Consider the following 23,622-nt stretch of genomic DNA (forward strand, 5'->3'; position numbering starts at 1 on the left):
CCACTATGGCAGGAGGCAGGAGGCAGGAGAGGAAGCCAAAAGGTGGGTGATTGCTGTCTCCCATTGACATGGGAATGGAGAGGCTGAATTCATCCCTGCTTTGTGCTTATGTCTAAGAATTCTGCAGTCAGGTAAACTGAGCTTAGCTCCATGCCATTGTGCTTGTGTTAATCCCCACTTAACACAGAATGGCCTACAGATGTTTACAGGCAGCATCTCCTTCAACCCTGTGACATAAGTGACTCCACCATGCAGAGACCAAGACCTAAACAAGCTTGTCGTCTGCCCACCGAGTTACTGTTAAAGCAGTCTCCCCTTCAAGCTTCCCAGTCTCCCCGACTCAGTTGGTAGTCTCAGTTGACATTACCTGTGCTGATTAAAGGACACCACTATGTCACGCCCTGCTGTGAGTGGTGTCATAAGTTCTCAGATTCTCCCACCAAATTTACTTCCTGTTGCGATCACTGAGGAAACAGACTGCCTTCTTGCCTAGACTCCTCTTTGACTTGAGGAAATAGAAGAGTTGTAGAATCAGAGACAGGATCAGATCCTTTTGCTTCAAAGGGGCCAGGAATACTTGTGCAGGACGCTGAAAAGAAGTGGTGGAATGTACCCACCCTGTTCCTACCTGAAGGTGTTGGGTGTTCTCTCTCCTTCACTGTACAATTCTTCACCAGAGCGATGCCGTCTCAGTCACTCAGCCCTGTTTAGCCGTCACCCTCCAGAGAGTCCTCCAGCAGTTCCTCTGCCCATGCACAGAAGTGGGGACCTGGGCAACACAGCCACCTGGAGAGAAGGTTGTGTTTCCGGGGCCTGAGACAGAGGACGGAGTGACTTCTGTGGAGGTGGGGTCTGGAATCTGTAGAGAGGGGCGCACGTTTTCTCTGCCTCTCCTTTCTCCGTCACTGGAATGCAGATGTGCTTAGGGATGAAGCAGCCTGACTCCAGATGTTGAACTCATTAACATACTGCTCTCGTGGGCCGTCCCTCCCCTTAGGTTGGTTGAAGAGATTGGTGCTCCCTGACACACCTGAGAAATTGATTACAATGCTCCTCTGTTTACTTGCTGCTTTCTACTTCACCTGGTAGACTGGAAACATCCAGTATGCACCTTTGTTTTTGTTACTTCTGTATCCCTATCATTTGGGACATGTTTTGTTTTTGTTTGTTTTGCACTACTATGGATGGAACCAAGGGCCTTTGCACTGACTAAGCTACATCCCCACCCCTTTATTTTGAGACAGGATCTTGCTAAAACTCTAAATTCCAAGGCTGGGCTTGAATTTGTGATCCCCCGTCTCAGCCTCCCAAAGTTCTGGGAATACAGGAGTTCACCACCATGCCTGGTTTTAATATTTGGGATGTGTGTATCACTTATATTCAAAGGATTTGCTGAACCGGAGCATGAATATCTTAATGCGTGAACGAAGCCTCCAGCATATAGCAGGCTTTTGCTGAAGGAAAGCTCTTCCCAGGTTGCCGTGCCTGGATATTAGGAGGAGTTTGGTAAGGCCATGGAAGCAATGGGTTCTGTCTAACTTAATGAACACACTATTAATAACAAAAGTAGTTCCTCTGCTAAAGACTTTTTTGAGGTCCCATATTTTGCTAACTAGAGCAAAGCCTGCCTGGTCTCAAAACAACCTGTGTTACTTACTGTTATCTGCTGTCTTTGGGGACAGGACTCCATCCATACTCAGCATCTCCATTAACAGAAAACTTCGGGGTTGTGAGCCAGGCCTCTTTCTGGCCAGCCTCGGTGATATTTTGCTGTCACTTCTCTGTTGAAAAACCAGATTCAGCGCAGATGCCACAGACCTGCCAAGAGTTAATGCGCAGTGCAGGCAGCAGAATGTGCTGTTCTGAAACGCCGCTGTCCACCACGGAATTCCGATTTCTGATAGCAAATACAGCTTCAGCATAGGGAAGCAAAGCTTAGCCAAGAAAGAGGGTTGCTCTTCAGGGCTATGTTTCCCGTTGCAAATGACTGTCACTCACCCATAATACTTGCGGGTCTGGCGAGCTGAGCTGGGGTGGGGGCAGCAGGAGGGCGTGTCTGAGGCGTGACTCCACCTCCAAGAGTGCTGTCTCTCAGTGTCTTTCGGGGCCCAGCAGGTTGCAGCACAAAGGTGGCTAGGCCCAGGTGCACCGATGCTCAGGACTCTGATCACAACCCACCTGCCAAGTCACACGGCTGCTCCCAAAAGGAAGAGCAGACAAATAGTCCCTTCCACAGTGGGAAATTGGCCTTGGGTACCTGCAAAGGGAATGAATATCAGGAGAAGCCAGGAAACAGGGCAGGAATTGCAACCTGGCAATCTCCAAGCATTTTGTCACTGATTTTAAAACGGTGGGCACCTTTCTTCTTTGCTTCTTAACAGCTTTATTGAGATGTACTCCTTGTATCATACAGCTCACCTATGTGAACTGTGCAATCAGTGGATTTTAGTATATAGTATTTAGTTGACAAGTATATAATTCAGTGGGTTTTGCTACATTGACAAATGTGTGCAACCACCTTGACAGTTAACTTGTGGAGCAAGTTCACCATTGCAGAAAGAAACTGTCTGTCTAGTTATTACTCCCTCGTCCTCTCATCTCCTCCAGCCTGAGCCAACATAAATCTGCTTTCTGTCCCTATAGATTTGTCTCTTATGAATGCTTCACATGGATAGAGTACCATGTATGTGATATTATCATGTAAAGGACTCCTTTCACTTAGCATGATGCTTTAAGGTTGTTCCATGTTGTGGCATGTATCAATGCTTTGTTCCCTATTTTGGCTGAATGATGTTCAGTTTATTTATCCATTCACAGGCAGCTGGTTATTCAGAATAATTTTCCTGTATCATCTGTGTGCAAGCTTTCGTATAGACACATGTCTTCATTTCTTTTGGATACATAGTCGGGAGTGAAATCTCTGGGTCACGTGGAGTTCTATGAAATTTTAAAAAATTTCCCGAGCATAGGTTTTGTATATCTTTTATTAACTTTAATACTAATATATTATTCATTTTATACTGTTGGAAAAGAAATTCTTTTCTTAATTTTATTTTTGGATTTTCCATCGCAAATGTATAGATATACGGTTCCTTTTTGTGTTGATCATGTGTATTTCAACCTTGTGAACTGTGCTTGGAAGTTCTAAGTATGCAGTGTATTCCTTAGGATTTCTACATAGGCCATGGTGTAATCTGTGGATAAGGACATCTTTATCTCTTCCTTTTCAGTCTGGATGCCTTTTATTTCTTTTCCTTGCCTTATTGCCTCAGCTAGAACTTCCAGTACAATGCTGAGTGGAAGTTGTGACAGAACTGTGTGTACTTAAAGAAAGTACAGTCACACACTCTCCCAGTATGTAAGAGGTAAATTCCAGGGAGCTCAGTGTGTATCTGAAGCCATGGGTAGCACCAAATCCTACTGTGCTCTTTTCCTATATAGATACACTTGTGATAACATTTATAAATCAGACGCAGTAAGAGATTAACAACAGCAATGAATAACAATACTTACATTACAGTAACATGTATTTAAAGCCACAAATTATTAATTTCTAAAGATTTCCATTTAATATTTTTATACTGTACTTGACTATGTGTAACCAAACCTTTGGGAAGCAAAACCATGATTGGGATGACTCTTTTATACAGTATCTGCTATTGAACATTACGTTTATTGTGGGATTTTGTGGATTCCAATTAATTGTGATGTCTCTTTTTAATGTTACTGGACTTGGTTTGCTATTGCTTTGCTGCAAGTGTTCATACTCTTGAGATATTACTTAACAGTGTTTTCCCCTTTTTGTTTTATTTTGCCTTGTGATGTCTAGTTTTATTATCATAGTGATACTGACCTCATAGAATGAGTTGGGAAGTGTCTCTTCTGTGTTTTGGAAATTTTGTGAAGAACTGGTATTATTTCTTAAATATGTGGTAGGATTCACCAGTGAAGCCATTCAGGATGGCTTATCCTTTTTGACATCAGGGACCCTGACCCCTCTTTCATTTCTGGCTCTTACTGTGAATTTTCTCTCTTTTCTTCTTGGTCAGAAAAGCTAAATATCTGTCAGTTTTAATTTTTTTCATGACTCTGTTCCATATGGTATCCCAGATTCCATAGCCAGCTTTAATTTCATTACTTTTCTTCTTTGGTTTTATAAACTCTTGATCTTAATAATTTTCACTCTATTTTTTATTATTTTTTCTCTTTGCTTTAGCTTTTATTGGCATTAGATTTTAAGGTCTCTTATAGAGTAAGTTGGGTAACTTTCATGAGCTTTGTTATTTTTAGCAGAAGCATTATTGCTATATGTAACAGCTCTGGTGTGTACTGCATTAGCTGTGTCAACAAGCAATGGAATGCTGTGTCTTTACTTCCCTTCACCTCAAAGTTGGTAAATGCCTACTGGTTGTGTCTGCCGACTTGTTCTATGTACCTAGCTGGTAAGATTCACTGATTGCTGTAGTGTTTGCAACAACACCATTGGCATAAAGTTCTCTACATGTTGGAATTAAAGGAACTATGTTTGGGCATGTGGAAATTATGGTTAGTGTTAGGGTTAGGGTTAGGGTTAGGTTTAGAGAGAGCGTTGGAATTCATGTACCTTGGAGTGTGGGTATGACAGTGTTAGTAATGGTGGGGTTAGGTTTAGGGAGAGTGCTGGAATGCAAGTATCTGAATATCTGAGTGTGGGTGTTAGGGATAGCATTAAGTATAGGGTGAGGTTAAGGAATAGTGTTGGAATTTACATATCTGAGTATTAGAGTGTGGGTATTCTTGTTATTGTTAGGATAGGGCTATATTTAGGGTTAGCATTTAGAGTTACAGATAGTGTTGTAATACAACTTCATGAGAATTTGAGTGTGGCTGTTATGGTTAGTGTTAGTGTTAGTGTTAGGTTTAGAGTTAGGGACAGTGTTATGGTTAGTTTTAGGTTTTGGCTTAGGGTTAGGGTTACTTGGAGTACTGGAGTGTGGGTATTATGGTTAGTGTTAGGGTTACGGATAGTTTTGGAATTCATGTAGCTATGTACTGCAGTGTGGCTCTGATGCTTAGTGTTAGGGTTAGGATTAGCATTAAGCTTAGGGATACATATATATATATATATATATATATATTTTGTTTTGTTTATGTTTTTTGGTTTTTGTTTATTTGTGTGTTTTTTGAGACAGAGTCTCACTATGTAGTTCAGACTGCTCTGGAACTCACTGTGTAGCCCAGGCTGTTCTTGAACTCGCATCAATCCTCCTGCCTCAGCCTCCCGAGTCCTGGGATTAGAGACGTGCACCCCTATGCCTGGCCTAGTATCTGAATATTTGAGCATGAATATTATGGTTAGTGTTAGGGTTAGAGTCGGGGTTATTTGAGACAGAGTCTCACTATGTAGTTCAGACTGCTCTGGAACTCACTGTGTAGCCCAGGCTGTTCTTGAACTCGCATCAATCCTCCTGCCTCAGCCTCCCGAGTCCTGGGATTAGAGACGTGCACCCCTATGCCTGGCCTAGTATCTGAATATTTGAGCATGAATATTATGGTTAGTGTTAGGGTTAGAGTCGGGGTTAGGGCTAGTTTTAGGGCTAGTGTTGAAATTCAAGTACATGAGCATTATAGAGTGGTATTATGTTTAATGGTAGGGCTGGGGTTAGGGTTAGGTATATGGTTGGCATTCAAGCACCTGAGTATTGGAATGTGGGTATTATGGTCATTGTTAGGCTCATGGGTAGGATTAGGGTTAGGGCCAGTGCTGCAGTACTGGAGTAAGGGTATTATGGTTAGGAGTAGGGTTAGGGCTAGGCCTCTTAGTGCTAGCGGCAGCATTGTCATTCAAGTATCTGAGCATCCAGTATGCGTGGGATGGTTAGTGTTGGGTATTATGTTTAGAGTTGGTTTTAGGACTACAGTTAGGCCTAGGGCTGGATTAGAAAGTTTTGTAATCTAAACATAAGCATCCTTGGAATATTAATGACATGCTGATACAGTGTGCCCTGCTGAGTCCCAGCTCTGTCACACTGGGAAAACATCCTGACTTCTTTGAGCACCGGCGTTTTGCATTTTATGAAGAGGAAACACCATCTGTGTGAGCAGGTTATTGCCCAGAGTGAAATCGCGTATTGATGTGATTGTGGTACCGCAAGGACCTTGTGCGGTCTCGGCTAGAGGGAGGCTGCTGAGCTGGGGTGTAGGTGGGGTGTGGATGGGGTGTGAGTGGACGGCCACCTGCATGCTCTGCTGTGCTGGGACCTGAACACATCCAGCCTCCATGAGATTCCACTCTGCTCCAGAGGGGGAGACAGTCACACCAGACCCCAGGGGATTCATGTGTCTGGGTGCTTGGCCTCACTTAGGTAGGGGCATGCCAGGAGCTCTGTCCTCTATTCTGTCACCTGCAAGGTCACCCGAGACCCACACGACGATGAGGGAAGCACAAAGAAGCCAGCCATATCTTAGGTCCTCTCCTACACATCTGCTTCCTGCCTGCCGCCCTCCTCTGCAGAGTGCATCCCAAAGACAGAGCGTGGCCACTCAGTCACAGAGGACAGGCTGGCCATTGCAACATGCTGCAGTGCAGTGGCACAGGCCCAGGAGTGGGAGTGGGGGTGAGCTGAGGTGCTAATTCCGGTTCCCCTGTTCCAGTTCCCCCTTAAGACGCCATGATGCACGTGCCTCATGGGAGGCTTGTGGGAATTTGTGAGACCTGGCACCCACTTCTCTCTGTGTTCTTGCTCTGTGATGGATGGGAAAAGCCGGTTTTAAAGGTCTTTTATATTTGGGTATTTACGGAGGAGGACACATAAGTGAGTGGGGGAGGAGGGAAAACCTTGTGCAGCAGATGTAAGACATAAATGGGTGTATATAAAGACACCTAATAACACTATTAGACATTTCACAATATATTAAGTCTAAAATTAGTTTCTATGCCAAGAAGTTTTATGCATTTGATTTTTAGAAGGACTACAATAAATAAATGACTCTAGCTTCAGAAACTGCAACATAGTAGTTAAATACAGGTTCCTGACCTGCCCCTTTACTCTTAAAAACGTTTTTCCTCATTCATTGGAAAAGTTGCATGTGCCTCACCTCTCCCTTTACAGTCCAGAAGAGGGTGAAGAAATGACCAGCTATAATACTTTTTTCTCTTGTTCAGAGTATCCTAGAATTTCATTCAAGGTTTTTTTTTTTTTTTTTTTTTTGCACGTACATATTTGCATAGTTAACATTATATCGCATCTCTAATTTTGCTTTGTATTTTACACTGCGTATTATGGTAGGCATTTTATCATCATTAAAATATTCTTCATAGAAGTTCATTTAGTGTATGTTTGCAACAGTTATCTCGGTTATGTGACATTGGTACAGACAGATGACAAATCTTGGTCATTCTTATTTCATAGCCCCTCCCACTCCCCCCCATCCCCTTCTCCATCACTGAAACTCTGCATGTTTGTTTCCTGTTATTTCTCCTTTTTATTACTCTTGTGTTTTATTTTTAGATGTTGTTACAAGAGAAACTGCAACATTTAACTTTGTGTGCCTGACTTATTTTTCATTTAACATTATGGTCTCATTTTCCATCCATTTCTCTGCAAGTGATGTGATTTCATTCTTCTCTGTGGATGACTAATGGTCCATTGTGTATAGCCCACATGTTCTTTGCGCCTTTGTCTGTCGATGAGCATCTGGGAGCTTCCCGGGCTTAGCTGTTGTGTATGGAACAGTGATAAACACGGGTCTGCATAGATCACCAAAGAATGATGTGAGGTATTTTTAATGGTTGAAGTTGAAATAAACATACGTGTCAAGAAATTTTTATTTTCAGCTTTAGGGTGAAATATTTTTATATGTGGAGTTTAAAGCCCATGGAAGTAAAGCTTCATGGGCTTCAGATATAACTGAATGTTTGATTTTTCAGAAATGTCCTTGAAGCTGTATTTCCAGCTCCCTCAATGAACCCTTGAAATATCTGGCTACTGCAATATAAGTGTTTGTATCTGCTATTCTACTATGTTTGTATATGGCTTATGCTTCTATTTTAGTGATTATCGTATATATTACATTTAACGTATATAGTGCCAAAATGTGTCACAGAAAGTTGTTCAGTATGTTTTATAGCACTTTCACTTGCAGATGTTGCTGTTTATTTATCTTTAGGTAATCGCTGACTATGCAAATGGTGTGTGGACATAATGGGTTCTCTTACAGTATTAGATCAGTGAGTGAATACATCAACAAATGACTCATTGGCTATTTTGAGACCTTTTATTCTTCAGAAAAGTATGAAAATCAAGTAAGCCCTTCAGGGAATTTAGATCATTGTCATATATCTGGAGGTTAGCAGCAGAAGTGAAAAAGTAAAGCTAATATAAATTTTGCATTATAAATGAGTTTAATAATCTATAAAGATTCTCTTATTTGTTCAATATGACCCCCTTTTATCATTTAGAGGCCAGAAATCTTCCAGAATGTTGCAGAGATCCTCAGAAATTTGATGGTCTATTTCAGAAATAGAACTGTGTAGTTTTCTTTCTGTATAATGCATATTATCATAAAGCTGGAAGTGTTTTAGTTCAAATGAATTTTGAAAGAATTTTAAATATAAACATGCATTTGTGCTTATTAGAAATTTGTTAGGTAATTATTGGAATTTAGTATGAATTTTTCAAAGTATAAACAAAACATGCTCAGGGCTACAACTTCTAATGACGAGGGGCATGGGAGGCCTCCTCTCCATCCAGGTGTTCTCTCCCAAAACTTCCCATTCATGTTCTAATTGTGTCACATGCTTTCATCAGTTTCCCAGAGAAACTGCATTTCTTCATACCAAGGAGAGTGTTATTCTACTTTGGTGAAATCCTGCACAGAACCTAAATTTCATTATTTATCCATTTACTCATGTACACATGCCAACAACCATTCCAACTGACTCACAAGGATTCATTCATTCTGTGCCCACACAACCTTACTGGTGGTGCTGTGATCACCTCCATTTTCTACTTGAGGCACCATGGTCAGAAACTTGCCCTGACTTTCCAGGACCATGCAGCATTGTGTTTCATCATCAGAGCCACTAAAAGTGACAAGATCATAGTGCATCTCCACCCAGTAACGTCCCACACAGGACTGCTGTGCCAGGCACCACTGAGTGCTCTCAGAGGGGTGTGCTGTCAGAGGGGTGTGTACAGCACTTTCATAGTGTAGCCCTTCACCCAGAGACCCCTTCCAACCTCCAGGCTCAAGCTCTTCATTACATGGACATCCTTGGGAGGCTTTGGGGAGGGTGGAGCGGGTTGGGCTGTGGAGACATTGACACTGCTGCAGAAGAAATGAATGATTGCTGTATTCTCCTCCTGCTCCGACCCAGCCTACTGGCCTGTAAGCATCTTTGCACTCATGCTGTGTATTCATGTCCTCAACAACTTCTCAGCCACATGTAGCTTGCTCCTCTCACAAGGGTGGGACCCTGTTGGCCCAGGCACAGACCGCTGGGAGATGACATCAGACAGGCTAAAGTCAGGGAAGGAGGTGGGACCACAGCCTCCAGGGTGAGGAGTTGCGAGAGCATTTGTAAGGGTGCCTAGGTCACAGAAACCAGCTCACATTACCCAAGGACTTCCGTCTTCACCATGCAGATTTAAAAAATGATCCACCCATAAATGTGTCTTGGTTAGCTCCACTTAGGGAGAATGTAGTATAACATGTGATATCACGCTTTGATGCACTATGTGTAAATGCCTATTGGAAGATTAGGGCATCCTGTTTGTTCATTCATTCGTATCTGTCAGTGTTAGTACTTGGTATGGAACTGAGTAATATACTTGAAACAGATGCATGTTCTTGGATAGATACATCCGTGAACACAACAGACAAAAACTTCAATCACCCTGGTTCTTTTAAGTATTTGTTTCACATCGATTGGATCTTTGTTATCATCCTGGATCCATGGGATGATCCAGTAGATGACACACACAGTTTCTGGAGTATTCAGAAATCCCTGAAGCTTAACAGTCTTGAGATTAGGGTCTGAATATGACACTGTGCCATTGCATGGGCACCCAGGCAGTGCCTGTTCTTGGCTCCACCATGTCAGGGATGGCACCTCTGGGGTAGGAGACTTCCCGTGCAGTCCTGGGGCTGTCCACTGAGCCTGGATCTGAGTGCCATGAGGAGAATCCTTTTACATAACAGACAGACACCTGCCTGGGTAAACTATGGATACATTCCCTTTCATCTGCTTCCAGCTCCATTTGAGTCTTTGGAGCCTGTAAGTGGTGAGGCCAGAAATGTCTCTCCCCGGGCATGTTTCCCGCCCAGGCTCTGACTTCCTCTGACTCAGCACTCTGCTTTCTTTCTCCATTTGCATTTCCACTGTTCTTCTTTTATCCACAGGCTGTGGGTTCCTACCTGTGACAATACACAGGGGCAACAGCAACTGCTTCATTGATTTGCAATTAATTTCTCCATCATTTTGAGAATCCAAAATCTCCCAGCAATTTGGCATAGTTATTGCCTTTTTCTGCCTCTGCATGAAAATGGATTTAGCATTTGCCCATCTTAGGACAGTGTAATGTATAATATGTTTGAAAAATAATGTCCATATTTTTATTTGACTTGATTCTCAGGTTTGGCGATGGTCATACAATCAAAATTTGGCTCTGTAAGGAAGGAAATCAACCTACCACTATTTCTGACTATTTGAAACTCAATTTTTCAGGAGTCTGGTTTAAGGTAATGCTAATATCCTGCTTTTCCTTTAAACTGAAAACATCTTGTCTTTTTTATTGTATTCATTTATTTATTTTATTTTTTGTGGCCCTGGGTATTAAACTGAGGGCCTCCATGCTGCACTATATCTCTAGCCTTTTTAATTTTTTTAAGTCAGGGCCTCACTAAATTGCTAAATTACCTAGGCCAAGCTTGAACTTGCAATCCTGTCTCTGCTTCCCAGTGTACTAGAATTATAGATCTGGGGCACCACACCTGGCTATTGCTTTTCCATTTTTATTCTCTTCTGCCCTAAGACACTAGCGGCCTTCTTGGCTTTGTTATGAAGAACTGGCCATCTCTCCCTACCAACCCAAGATAACACAGGCAACCAACATTCCTTAATCACGTGACAGGATGGCAATCCTGCTTGGCCACTTGCTGGACTGCCCAGAGAATCCAAATTTATGCAGAAGATGAAAGTTATATGATTAGCCTTGCTTCACACTTTCGAACTGTGTGATATTCCTATTGCCTTTTTGTTTTTGTTTTTTAGGGACAGCGCCTTAATTTGTTGGAATACTATGTGCCCAAAAGATGGGCCTGCCTAGCCGACTTGTTCAGAGTTCTAGAGAGCAATAAGACCTTCCTGAATATCGAGCATTATTCCATTAAGCAGACCACTCTGGAAGAGGTATAGTGTCGTCCCTGGAGTGCTTCAGCAGACCATACATTGGGGCTAAACCCAGCAGAATTCAGAATTAGCCAGCTTTCATACTTAGCTCACATTTTCTTTTAATTAATCTTGTTCGGTTTTGCAAAATTCGGATAAGGACACTGTGTTAGGAGATATGTTTGCTATATGTTTTCCACTCAGTTTACATATTCAAGCATTCATACTTATTTGCATATCTGTTACTATGTAATATTACATAATTTTTTACATGTTTGAGTGTTTATAGTCTCAATGGGCCTTTGGGAAGTTAACCATATCCTGTTAATCAGGAGTTAATCACTCCTTCTTACCTCCTTTACCCAGTCCCCAAAAGACTCATTGGTCTCTACCATAGTTGAACAATAGCTAACTTTGGGTGAAAAACATGCTTTTGGTTTGCTAAGAGTACCAGAAGTGTAAAGTTAGATCCCAGCTTCTTTGTAAAACTGAGGATAGGGTGCAGAGACTTTGTAGGTGGTTTATGAATTGTGCAGAGGTGTTTGCCATCCCTGATGCCAGGCCCAGTGGACAAATGTGTGCATGGTGATGAAGGAGAGGGCAGGAAATGGGCTATTTCTGCCTTCCAGGACTGGCTGCGTGGTGTTCAGGTATAATCTCTTCCCCTGCTGATGGTCGCGACCAAAAGGTTGAGTGTTCTTATAAGTTGCATCTCCTTTCTTCGTTTCTTACAGGTATTTGTTAATTTTGCTACCGAGCAGCAGCAAGCTCTCCCTCCTTCTTTGGATCTGCCCTCTGATGGTCACCGCCTATGTCACCTGCCTGTCTAACCAGGAAAGGAATAGACTTGGCCTTTCTTTGTCACCGGTGTCCAGGCTTCAAGTGACAAGTGTGCCCCAGGAGCCCGAGTCATGTTCGGGTGTAGGGGGGTCAGATTTTCTTTCCTTTGCTGTCCTCTTTGAAACTGTTAATAACCCGCAAACTGAAAGGGGACTCTTTTCTGTAGACTTTTGGGGAGCTCCTTTCCCCAGCAGTTTGCTGTTTCCACGCTAGGGGGCCATCCACCCTGAGCCACCACTCTGGATGTGGGCCTGGGCCCACCCAGGCCACATTTCCCTTTGAAGGAAGCAGAATCCCTCCCACCCCAACTGTTCACAGACCCCAACTTGCTTGCGTTGGAAACGGCATCAAGACTTTTCTCTTTTTGCCATCTTTCCAGGAGACATGCTCATGTTTTAAAATAAAAAATAAAAATGCAAATAATTTAAATGCAAATTTTTCTTGAAGCTGGATGACTCAGCAGTATGGCATGGGAAAGTCTCCAATTTTTTTGTACAAAAGTGCTTTTTAAAATTAAGAATTAAAGAGCATTTTCAATCAGCCTATTAACACAATTAAAGAAATTGAACTAGTTTTTTATGTGTCATTTTGAATAGTTTTGCCAGAATCACATAGGCTATAATTTTGTGGGATTATAGAAAGAAATGAGGTGGACTGTTTCTTAGTTTGGACTTAGATTGGACGAATAACTACTTTTTTGTGATTCCAAGCTCTGTGACTTTACTAAGCCTGGTGGTTCTCACACTGGCTGCATCCATCTCCTGGGAGCTGGGTAGAAGAAATGCAGATTCCCAGGGCTGGTGACTTTCCAAGGCCAAAGCTGGAGCCCGACAGTCTGGATCGAAATAAATGTGTTCCAATCTGAGAACCAAGAAACTATCATGCTACCTTGTAACTAGATAAGCAAAGTCAGCGGAGTGGGCAATAACTACACATTAACTTTCTAAAGTTTTTAAATTTTTCTAAAAATTGTGTCATTCTCAGAATTGTTGTCCTTAAAGATGTGACTCTCAAAAGTTATGCTGACCTGATATTTTGCATCTTGTAGTTCATAAAATGTATAAAGTCAGTATATCCACCCGTGAAAATCATTTCTCATCACACACTTCTGAGCATCCACCTGACAGCATTTTTCCACAACCTTGGTAGACCACGTAAATTTTGTTCTGAAATTTGGCCTTGCTGGACTGGAGCCTTGAGGACTAGGGAACAGTGATGGAAGGAAAGCACTTCCTTGTGACATTTCTTTACTGAAACCAGATTTCATTAAACCTGTCTTTCTGGAAGATCATTTTATATCAGAGATATATTTGAAATGGTAGGAGTTAAGTCAGTCACGGGTAGCTTTTCCATGAGCTATTCTGCATCCATCACCGAAATTATGCAGTCTTAGTGAGTTACGGTTTAGGTTTTATGATTTTTTTCTACAGTTATAACATAGTCTCCATCTCAACATGAAAGATGTAATCTTTTTGTTGTTGAATCAATACATAGCAGTGTGTGAACCCTGAATCTATTTATACTGCAGTGAATAAATAAGATGTTCTGCAAGATAACCTGGTTCTTGGAATGTAATTGTTGTTTTTGTCAATATATTTCTTTGCATCTTTATTTGTGTCTTTAGGGATCCGATTTAATTTGGTCAAGGAAGAAACGGAACTACTCTGGGTCTTTTAAAGTTGGAAAGGTTAAAATTTAATTGAGTTTTGCTTCACTATGTTCTGCTCTTAGGGGTTCCTTTCTGGTCTTTGAATGGCTGTGTTCTTGAAGTTCGTGCTTCCAGGTGTGCCTTTGAACGGTAAACAGGAGAAAAGAGGAACCCAGTGTTCTGAGGGGCAGTCCCAGAAGACTGGACACAAAGGTCAAGCCCAGCGCTAATGTTGGAAATGTCACTGTGCGGGTACTCCATGTCTTTGAAGTTCAACATTTGTCTTTGGACCTTTGGGCTAAAGGGCACGTCAAATGACCCACTCATAAAAACTCTTAACCACTTGCTTCTGGGACTATTCTTGAGTATTTTATAAGGTAGAAGTAATGGGTTATTCCAGTTCCAATAATCTAGCGTGTATTATATAGTTTATTTTCACCCAGAGATTCAAACAAATGATTTATTAAAAATCACAATTATAAAAAACAAACAAGGGCTGTAGTTTTAGAAGAATAAAGACAAGCGGCGTAAGATTATAGTTAGATTTGTTTAATGAATATTACGTTGAAAAATAGCTCAATATGAGTACTGCAAAATATCTCACACAATGCACATGCTGCACTTCCCTACCAGCACATTATTCATGTTTATGTCGTCGACTTGATGGTTTCATCACTCCTACTCAAGTGGGCATAGAGTCATTTTAAGTGTTCAAACTGATGAGACCATGTTTCTCCTCTGGCTTTTCCTTTAGTTTGTAGTATTATCTCGAGTCGGGGGACTTCTTTATCTGTGGAATAATAGACTTGGTTTCACACACTTGAATAATTCAGAGTCTTTTCATGATGCCCAGAAACACACATACACACATACACACACACTCCAAACTACATATTCATTTCATTAATATTGAGTGAGCCCATTTTATAGGCAGAAGTAGATGGTGGGAACTGTAATAATCATGGTGGTGAGGGTGGACTAATAGATAAAAGAGCCACCATCTTTGTCCTTTAGAAGTAAACAGCAGGTAGACATGGCAAGAGGAGATTACATCCAACAAAGCCCTCTGCTTTGAGGCCACAGAGCCACCTCCTATAGCCAAAGGTGTGGGGACAGCCTTGTGTGACAGTTTCCACCTGGCTGGACCTGTACAGATGCAGACCAAGAAAGATTGCATTTGAGGCTAAGAGAATATCGGAGCAACTCAACAGTTACTTAATGAGCAATGGACATTTGCCTGTTCTGTGGAGGAAACTATTACAGAGGTTCACAGACATCTCAGATCTTTGACTTTAGAACTTTCCTTATATTCTGCAGTGGCTGCTACAGCAATGGCGGGGGGTTAGATTAAGGGTATAAAAGTACTGTAGTTTTTAGCAAGACTTCTGTTCTCCCTAAAGTGAAATGAAGGTTCTTATTCTGTGTAAAAAGAACCAGGCACACACTGGATGCACAGCCAGCAAGCTTTACTACAGGGACACACAGAGGATTTGTGGCCTTTGTGCAAGGGAGCAGCATTAATATAGGAGGCAGGGTGGGGCAAGGCTGGCTGGGAAGTGGGCGGGGCCTGTCAGTTTCAGAATCCCTGGGCGGAGCCAGATGCTTCTCAGGGCACTATGTGCAGAGCTTCTCTGGTTCCCAAGAGATGTGGGCAGCATAAATAAGAAAAGAGACACCTTGAGGGGCCCCATCACGACTCCTCCCAGCCCACCCACCTTGAGTCTAGATGCAGGGTGCACTTTTATTTACTTTCCATCCTTTTCTCTCCTGGTTTGACCCAAGTTTGCTCTGTAGAGCTAGTCCTTCCCTTTCCCAACCCCTTATTTTCAAATGAATTTCTGGCAGTGTTTGGTTTGTTTCATCTAATTCTTTGAGACGAGAAGGGCCTGGAGTACTTATGTTTGGTGAACTGTTTTTAAAGGGATGACTCAACAACAGAATGGATTCAGTTTGATCGGGTTGAGCAAATTAAGTGATGTCAAATTATGTGACTATCTTTAAAGGAATCCAGGTTCAAAGAATATTACTATCTCCAGGACTAATATTGTATGTTAGGACCTATAGAATAGATACCATTTATATTTACAAATATTATGGTCATATTTAATGATGTGGGTAAGAAAAAGAAAAAACTGCAGATACTTTCCACTTTGTCTGTAGCCTACCCCTTCACCTGGTGAGAATTCTGGTGGAGAGCTTTCGTGGATGAAGGTCTCCTGCTAGACAGGGTTGGACGGGGCTGCCAGAATTCGAGAGCACTGTTAATTATTTGCTGTTGTTTTTCATCGCAAAAGCTACACTTCACCTCCTGTGCATTAACCTAACACAATTTTCTTTACATTAAAATGCGTTAAGGAAAATAGGGTCCATTGGATCAAATGTCCATCTTAAGCCTAACAAAATTTGCTGACTTAATACCCCCATCTTATGAGCACCCCCGTCTTTCCAATAAAAGTGACCTCTGGTTGCTACATTTGTCCTCGTGTGAAGCTTGCCCTGGGCAGAGCCCTTGTGGCGCTGATGGTGAGGGTCTTGGTTCTTTCCTAATCCCATTTAAATTGGTGTCATTTTGGAGCTTGTCCTGCCCAAACACAATAGTGTGAAAACTTTGTTGGCCTTAGCACAAATTGAAATGAGTTAGAATCATGGGAAAATATGGTAAATGCTTAAATAATAATAATTAAAAAACAACAAAACAGTACAATACACATTGCCATGAATCCCCCTTGAAATACTCCCCTGAGGTCAAACACATTTCCCCACATTCGTGCCACTTCCTGCAGCAGTTCTGGAAGTCCTCTTTTGTGAGTGTCTTTAATGTTGCTGCTATGGATGTCTTGAGGTCCTGAATTGATTCAAAACATTGAATATTCATGGTCATTTTGACTGTGGGAAAAGTGCATATTATGTAAACCATTTCAGAAAATGAAGAAATTCTGTCCATTTCATGACACCAACATAACCTTGGCACACAAATTTGTGCAAGAACAGGAAAAAAACAAATACTGAGCATCCATGATAAACATGGGTGCAGACATACTGGTAAGTGAAATTAAACAGTGCAAATGTTTGATGTCTCACAATCCAATGCCATTTATCTCAGAAATGCAGAGTGGGTTGAAACAGAAACCATTAGTGTAATCCATTGCATTCCAAGGTAAGGATACATGTGTCTCAAATGCAGAAAAAATGTTTCATAAAGCTGATAATAATTTGTATTATAAAATTAGATTTGCAAGTCCATTTCACCATCAGATAAATATATATGATAGTGTTTGTGACATTTTCAACGCTGAATTGTATTCACGCTGTCTAAATATAACTGTTCTCAGGAACCTTTATTGATCATTCCTTTTCTCTCTTGTATAATTACCTCCTTAGAGCGGGGCCCTTTGTGACTTATCTAAGAGGCTTTCATGTTCTTCGTCCTGTGAAGTTCTCAGCAAGGCCGCGTCAGCATCTGCCCTGTGTCCTTCCTCCTTGCAGAGTAAGCCAGAGTCTGCCCAGTGGGCTCATGTTCCTCCCTCCAGGGCTTCTCTGCCTGTCCCACCCTGGATTGGGCTGTGCTCCTGGCATAGCTCTGCTTGAGGTCACCACAGCTTTCCAATTTCCCATGGACACTGTTCATAGCCTTCATTTCTGCTTTCCTCTCTGCTGAAGTGATTTTGATGTTGAATCCAGGATTCTGCACGCTTTGCAGCTTCTTCATTTGGAGGCAGTGGCTCCCTCACGGTGATGAGCTCCTGGGGCTCTGCAGGCCTAGCTCTTGCCTCCGTGTTGCCCACAGTCTTCTGCGCAAACACTCTTAAGGCTGGGCTGGCCGCTGTGCCAGGGACTCTCTGTTTGTGCCCCTCACAGCATGCAGTGGGGCTCCAGACCTGCAGGTGCCCACCTGGCCTCTGCAGCAGGGTCACCAACCCTCTTCATCACCTCTGGGTCACCTGCAGGGGACCCTGGCCCCCATGTCCCAGGTACATGAGCTGTTCTTGGAAAGTCTTCTTTGCTACGTCCTAGAGCCAATGCTTTATGAGGTCCATGGGTTCCTTAACATCTCTTTGTGGTCTCTCTCCCACCTCTCCTCCCCCTATCCTGATGAAGGCATCTTCTAGCTTCACCACAACATCAGTATCGTATCTGACTTCCTCTGGTTTTGCCTCCCTCCCTACCATCTGCCTTCTGTGTTTCAGATGGGGGTGAATATTTTCCTTTCTTTTTCAAATGTACAGTCAAGGATGGCACACTTCGGATTAAACTCCCTACCCTTATTCCCAGGGCTCTGGGAATAAAGAAATCATTTTTCATAGTGCTCCGAAGTCCCAGGCTAGCCTGTCCTCCACACCTCCCTCCCCTTCCGCTCTTTCAGTGACACTGGCTCTGCATTTGTCCAAGGCGTCCTGGTGGCCTTCTGCAGGAGAGAATGTGTGTGCCATTTCCTCTGCCGAGTCCTCTCTGCTCTCTCTCGTGTTATCCAGGTCAGCTTCTCTCTGTCACTGGAATGTTGGATGCCCCAGTTTTCCATGGGCAAAGCCGCGAGCCCCAGTGAGGTGCTCCTGGGAGCCGGTGGAACCTCAAGGTGTGGGAGCCGTTTCCCTGGGTCAGACAATGTTGTATCTTCCTCTAGGTGTCTCAACTCCTACAGGTCCTTTTATTGTTAAAAAAAAACAAACAAAAAAACCCTGGCTTTTTTCATATTTCTTTTCTATATATGGTGCAGTTGTAAAAAGCAGTTTCAGAGCGAGATGTATCACTTTACTCCCAAGGCCTGGAACGGATACAGCATGGATGCTTTTGTAAATGTTTGCAATCCAACAAGATTGCGTGTGGAGGTAGGAACTGCAGCGGCCTTCCACACCGCACATGTCATCTGAACTTAGGCAAAGTGAGAGGCTCCTGCCTTTCTTGCCGTGCTGCACTGGAACTCACCCCTTTGCTGTGCACCCCACTTTCTGTGCATGCTCGTGCGCTGACAGTCAGTGTGCAGTGCTGTGTGCCATGGGTTGCGGGAGAATACTGGATTGTAAATAGCTCAGCTCAAAGTGGAGAGAGTGCCTGTCCCGCCACATGGCCACTCGGTGCCGCCTGAATGGTGCCATGCTTCCCTGGAAGGCTGCCTGCTCACACCACTTCCGGGAGACGGCACGCGGTGAGATGAACAGAAAGTGCATGGCTTCCCTTCTGCTTTCTCAGTAAAGTAACGTGGAGCTACGGCCCTATCACCACAGTGCCCACAGGAGGAGAAATGCACAGCTGCAAGTCCCCAGAGCCCCAGGGTGTCAATGGGGTCATTAGGACACACTCTCCACACACAAACTTAATTTAATTTCCCACAGCAAGTTAGTAACAAGATCTTCATAGGAATCTGGAGCCTGCGCTTTTCCGTCCAACATGAGCAGAAAAGCACCACGGTGACTGATGGGATAGGAGAGTACAGCCGGCTGGTGTGTGGCTATGGGGGAAAGAGGCTGTCATGTGTTTTAAAAATAGCTTTTATGAAGACACCAGGGTTTGGGTGGACTTAGGATGGAAAGGTAGATGGATCTGGGGGGCAATGTCCTTCTGGGGACGGTGATGTGCCTGCGCCTCTGTGGGAGGGGTCAGCAGAGGCCAGAAGAAAGGCACAGGCATCTGGATGGTGTCCAGCCAGGGCACAGGACCGGTCCAGCCTGCAGGAATGTGGGAGAAGTGGGCACCGGGTCCCCAGGGCCTCACTGGGCAAACTCTGCCTTGGGATCCTTTTCCTTTAAGCGCAGTTCTGTCGCTGTGAAATAAAATGGGACTGAAATGAGCTGGGCCTAGTGGCATAGACCTGACATCCCAGCACTCAGGAGGCTCAGGCAGGAGGGTGGCAAGTGCAAGCCCAGTCTGGGCAACGCAGCAAGACCCTGTCTCAAAATAAAAAAGGCTTGGGATGGAGCTCAATGAGAAGGGCCCGGTCCTGAGAGGAAAGGTGGAAGGAAAAGCAGCAAGTACAAAGTACTGCCCTGGGACTGGCCCGTGTTACTGTTCTTCGTGGCTCATGCGTCCATGCGGTGCACTCCCGTCTTGTCCGGTGTTCATCCTCTCCCATCTCCTGTGATTCTCCACAGAGAAGATGGACATCGTGGTCAAACCGTTTTGGTTGTAGATCTGTTTATCGCAGTCTCCCTTGGGCTGAGCGAGCGACCTTTACGTTTGATTTAACTAAAATCTGGCTCCTGAGCTGTCTTGGTAAACCTCAGTCCTCTCCAAATGTAAGTGTCATGATATGAGGACTCGTTGCCCTGGGAAGACACGAGCGTCACCTTCAGCACTGCGTCCCTGGCTTTCCCGTCCGGCCCGCTGCGAAGCTTCATCTCCTGTGCCTTCTAAACACCCTCACACCTTCCCTCCACACCCACCTACTCCACAGCCCTCCCGCTCCAGTCACTTTTGTGTCTCCCTGAGAGATGGTCTCTGGCTTCCACGTGCACGCCTGCGATAGCCAGGAGGAGGACTCTCCGGGATGATGTTGCCTCCGGTGGGAAAGCACTTAGCAGATGGGGAGAAGTCGGTAACCTGGGGATGGGGCAGATCTGCACCCTGCAAGTGGGCCCAGGAGGAGTGGAGGAGGAAGGCAGAAGTAGCAGAGGGTGCAGGGAGGCGGAGGGAGGGAGCAGAGGCTGGTGGAGGGGCGAGTGCCAGGGGACGCAAGTGCCTCCAGAGCTGCAGGGGACAGGGGCACCCTCTGTCCACTGACCCCCAGGGGTATGGTCCTGCCAGCATCTGAGCCCAGGGATACCTCTCTCAGACTGCTGTGGTGTTCATGCATGGCTCTGCAGAGCCATGATAAGTACAGGAAGTTAGCGCGGAATTGCTGTGCTCTTCTCCATTCTTGATTCAGACAGAGTAAAGCCTTCCTGAGAAGTACGTCTGACTCTGTCTCCTCTGCCACATCCCCTGGTTGCCTTCAGATCATCTGTGTGCTTTCCAGTCCCTCTTGAACGGAGACTCTCGTGAAACTCCCTGCTGGTCCTCAGTAGCATGTCACCGCCTGCCTGCACCAGGCTGCTCCCTCATACAGTCTCTGCACTGTGACCTGTGGGTCCTGATTTCATCACCTTTGTTCCTACCACAGGACCTTTGCTTATACCCTGTCAGTCCGCAGAACATCCATCCTGCCCTAGACATCGCTTCTTTCTACTGTTTTTCTAGGAGCAGGAATTTTTTTTTTCTTTTTACTCCTCCTCATCACTCCATTGCTCATTTACATCGCTATTCTTATGTCTCTTTTTTCACCTGACTTTAAATTTCTTCCTCCTTACAGCCAGAGACAGTGCCTTTCCTCTTCCTCCTTGCAGTGGGGTGCTGTGTTTCCAGCCTCCAGCACAGTGTGGAATCAGGAGTGAGCCGGGGAACCCAGGGAGGAACCATGGCACCAGGCTGGGACTGTCTGGGACTGACTTGCCTATCTAAAAATTCTCCCCCATGGCATTCCTCTTTCCTCTCCTCTGAAGTGAGACAGTTCATTCGCACTGTTGCCACACAAGTTTAGAAATGGCATCTCTCACACAGCCACTACAGCTAACTCGTCTGAAAGTCTGGAGTCACTGAAGTCATGGTGAATTCGACACGGGAAGCTGTCAGGCTGAGGTTTCATTATTATTATTATTATTACTATTATTATTATTATTAATTTTATCTGTCGGAGAACACTCAATAGACCATGTTGCAAACCTTTCCATCTCAGGAAAGGAAATTAACACAGGCAAAGCAAGACAAATCAAAGAAAAAATTCTAATCAGATGGGGCTGAGAACACAGAGTAATCTTTAATGCTCCTGCCCTGAATTCAAATGGAAGATCAACAATCCAGGAAGATGAGAGAGAAAGTTCAGAGCACGTTGTTTGGCTTTAAAAGTAGGTTTTGGAGGGATGCTCACGGCATCTATGAGCCCCAGAAATACTCCGTTCCTTTATCAGTCACAAGGGCCGGGAGATGAGGCCGCTTTCCATGGCGGGAGTGAGGCTCAGGCCATATCGGAGATGTTTCTCCCCAGAGAACTGGACTGAAGGCCTGTCCAAACACTGTCAGATTTCCGCTTCTGAGGAGGGGCCATGGGTGGGAGGCTGGGGGTGCCCAAGGAGCAGGGACCGTTCTCCTCCTGAGGGAGGCTTCCCCCCGCCATCAGGGCGTAGACCTAGACTCCCCCAAGCCCCGTGTCCTAGGTTGGGTTTACAAAGGGTGATTGCACCAGGCGGTGCTGTGCTCATCCGCATCGGTGGCCAATCCACTGATGAATCCACAGCCCGGCACGCTGAGGGGGGGTGGGTCTGATCGGATGATGTGCGTCCCGGCTGTGCAGCTCCCTCCAGGCTCCTCCCTCCTCTCTCCACTTCCGCTTCTGCTTTCTCCATGAAGTGAGCAGCTCTCCTCTGCCAGGTCCCTCCTCCATGCCATTTTTGCCTGCAGCCAGCCAGCCATGGACTGAATCCTCTGAACACCATGAGCCAAGATCTTCCTTACGTTGTGGGTGTCAGGTATTTTGTCCCAGCAACGAGGGAAGCGACTAAGACACAGACCTCCCAGTGCAGGGTGGGTGTTAGCAACAGAGACTCTACTGACATCCTGAAGAGTCTGCGTCAAAGTCCTAAAATGAAAGGGAGCCAGGGGAGGGAGGCATCACCGTGGACAGGACAACAAGAGAGGAGTGACCGTTCAGGCACAGCACAGGGAGGTGCGGGATGAAGGCTACCCAGGAGGGAGAAGGCTGTGGCTGCTCTGTGACCTTGACTTTACACAGAGGGCAGATGCGCACTTGCCTTCCACCAGAATATGGTGCAGCAAGGCTTTAGATTCACAGGGCTGTGATGGCCACAGAGGGTCCCAGGGCAGGGCCACCCAAGGGCGGAAGGAGCCAGCTAAGTTGAGCGGAAGGAGTGGCTTCCTCTTTCAGGCCCCAGAGTCGGTGAGCTCGGGCTTGGGACCCACTGGCCCAACCTGGACTTTCAGCCTTTGGGAGCAGGACATTGGTGGGGGGCACTTTTCATTGACATCCAGTGAGGTTGGCTCCTTGCTTTGGGGTGAGTTCCTCATAGACCCAAGGAACAGAGCCTGCCAGCCTGGCCTGGCTCTGTTCCCTGGGAGTTTATCTCAGCTCAGTTGGAATTGTTGTATTTTCTAGTTCTGTATTTTTGCTGTTCTTGAGAAAAGCTGTTTTTATTTATAATATGTGGTGCTGAAGGAAATAATCCATTGCTCCACATAAAGGCAGATGGTCATAAATCAGGGGGATTACTGTTCACTGCCGTCAAGTGGCCCAGCATTCCTCGGCCAGCTTCAGTGTGGGTCTCTGCCCTTAACCAGCAGGTCATGGCTTGCGTATTTTCGAGGAAGAGCCAAAAATCTCAAAGCTGACTCAAACTGTTGGCTTAGAGAGTTTAAAAATTCTTTTATTCTTTGGTTCAGTCAATTTCTATCAATAAAAGTAAATAAAATCCGTAAGGTATGGAAATTGAGTTGCAAAGATATTCATCCTCTTATTATCTATGTAGCAAAATATTGAAGACAGCCTCAATGTTCAGTAAAAAGGGAGCTGCTAATTTAGGTAACCTGAGGGTGGTCTAGGAAATGGCTGCTTCAAACAATAAGGTATGAAACGCTAGCATCAGTTAAAAACTAGTGATGTTTCCAATTTAGTTTTATTTTGGCAAAAAGTAGAAAAATTATAGTGAAGAGATCTGGAATTTCCTAGGTACTTCCTGTACATCAGCATTGTTCCAAAGGAGGGATTTTTTTTTTTTTTTTT

General features: G+C 44.4%; 1 protein-coding gene across 1 annotated transcript in view; it reads left to right on the plus strand.

The window, feature by feature from the left end:
- Positions 1–13,716, plus strand: part of Abca13 (ATP binding cassette subfamily A member 13) — a 337,625-nt gene extending 323,909 nt beyond the window's left edge. Inside the window, exons 61-63 of the mRNA XM_010624894.2 lie at positions 10,617–10,722; positions 11,255–11,392; positions 12,106–13,716. Coding sequence (XP_010623196.1) covers positions 10,617–10,722; positions 11,255–11,392; positions 12,106–12,201 — 340 coding nt within the window. The 3' untranslated portion in view covers positions 12,202–13,716. The remainder of the gene's footprint in view (positions 1–10,616; positions 10,723–11,254; positions 11,393–12,105) is intronic.
- Positions 13,717–23,622: the final 9,906 nt, after the last annotated feature.

This window comes from Fukomys damarensis, unplaced genomic scaffold (genome assembly GCF_012274545.1).
Source record: "Fukomys damarensis isolate Sample0158 unplaced genomic scaffold, DMR_v1.0_HiC HiC_scaffold_17, whole genome shotgun sequence".
Lineage (NCBI taxonomy): Eukaryota > Metazoa > Chordata > Mammalia > Rodentia > Bathyergidae > Fukomys > Fukomys damarensis.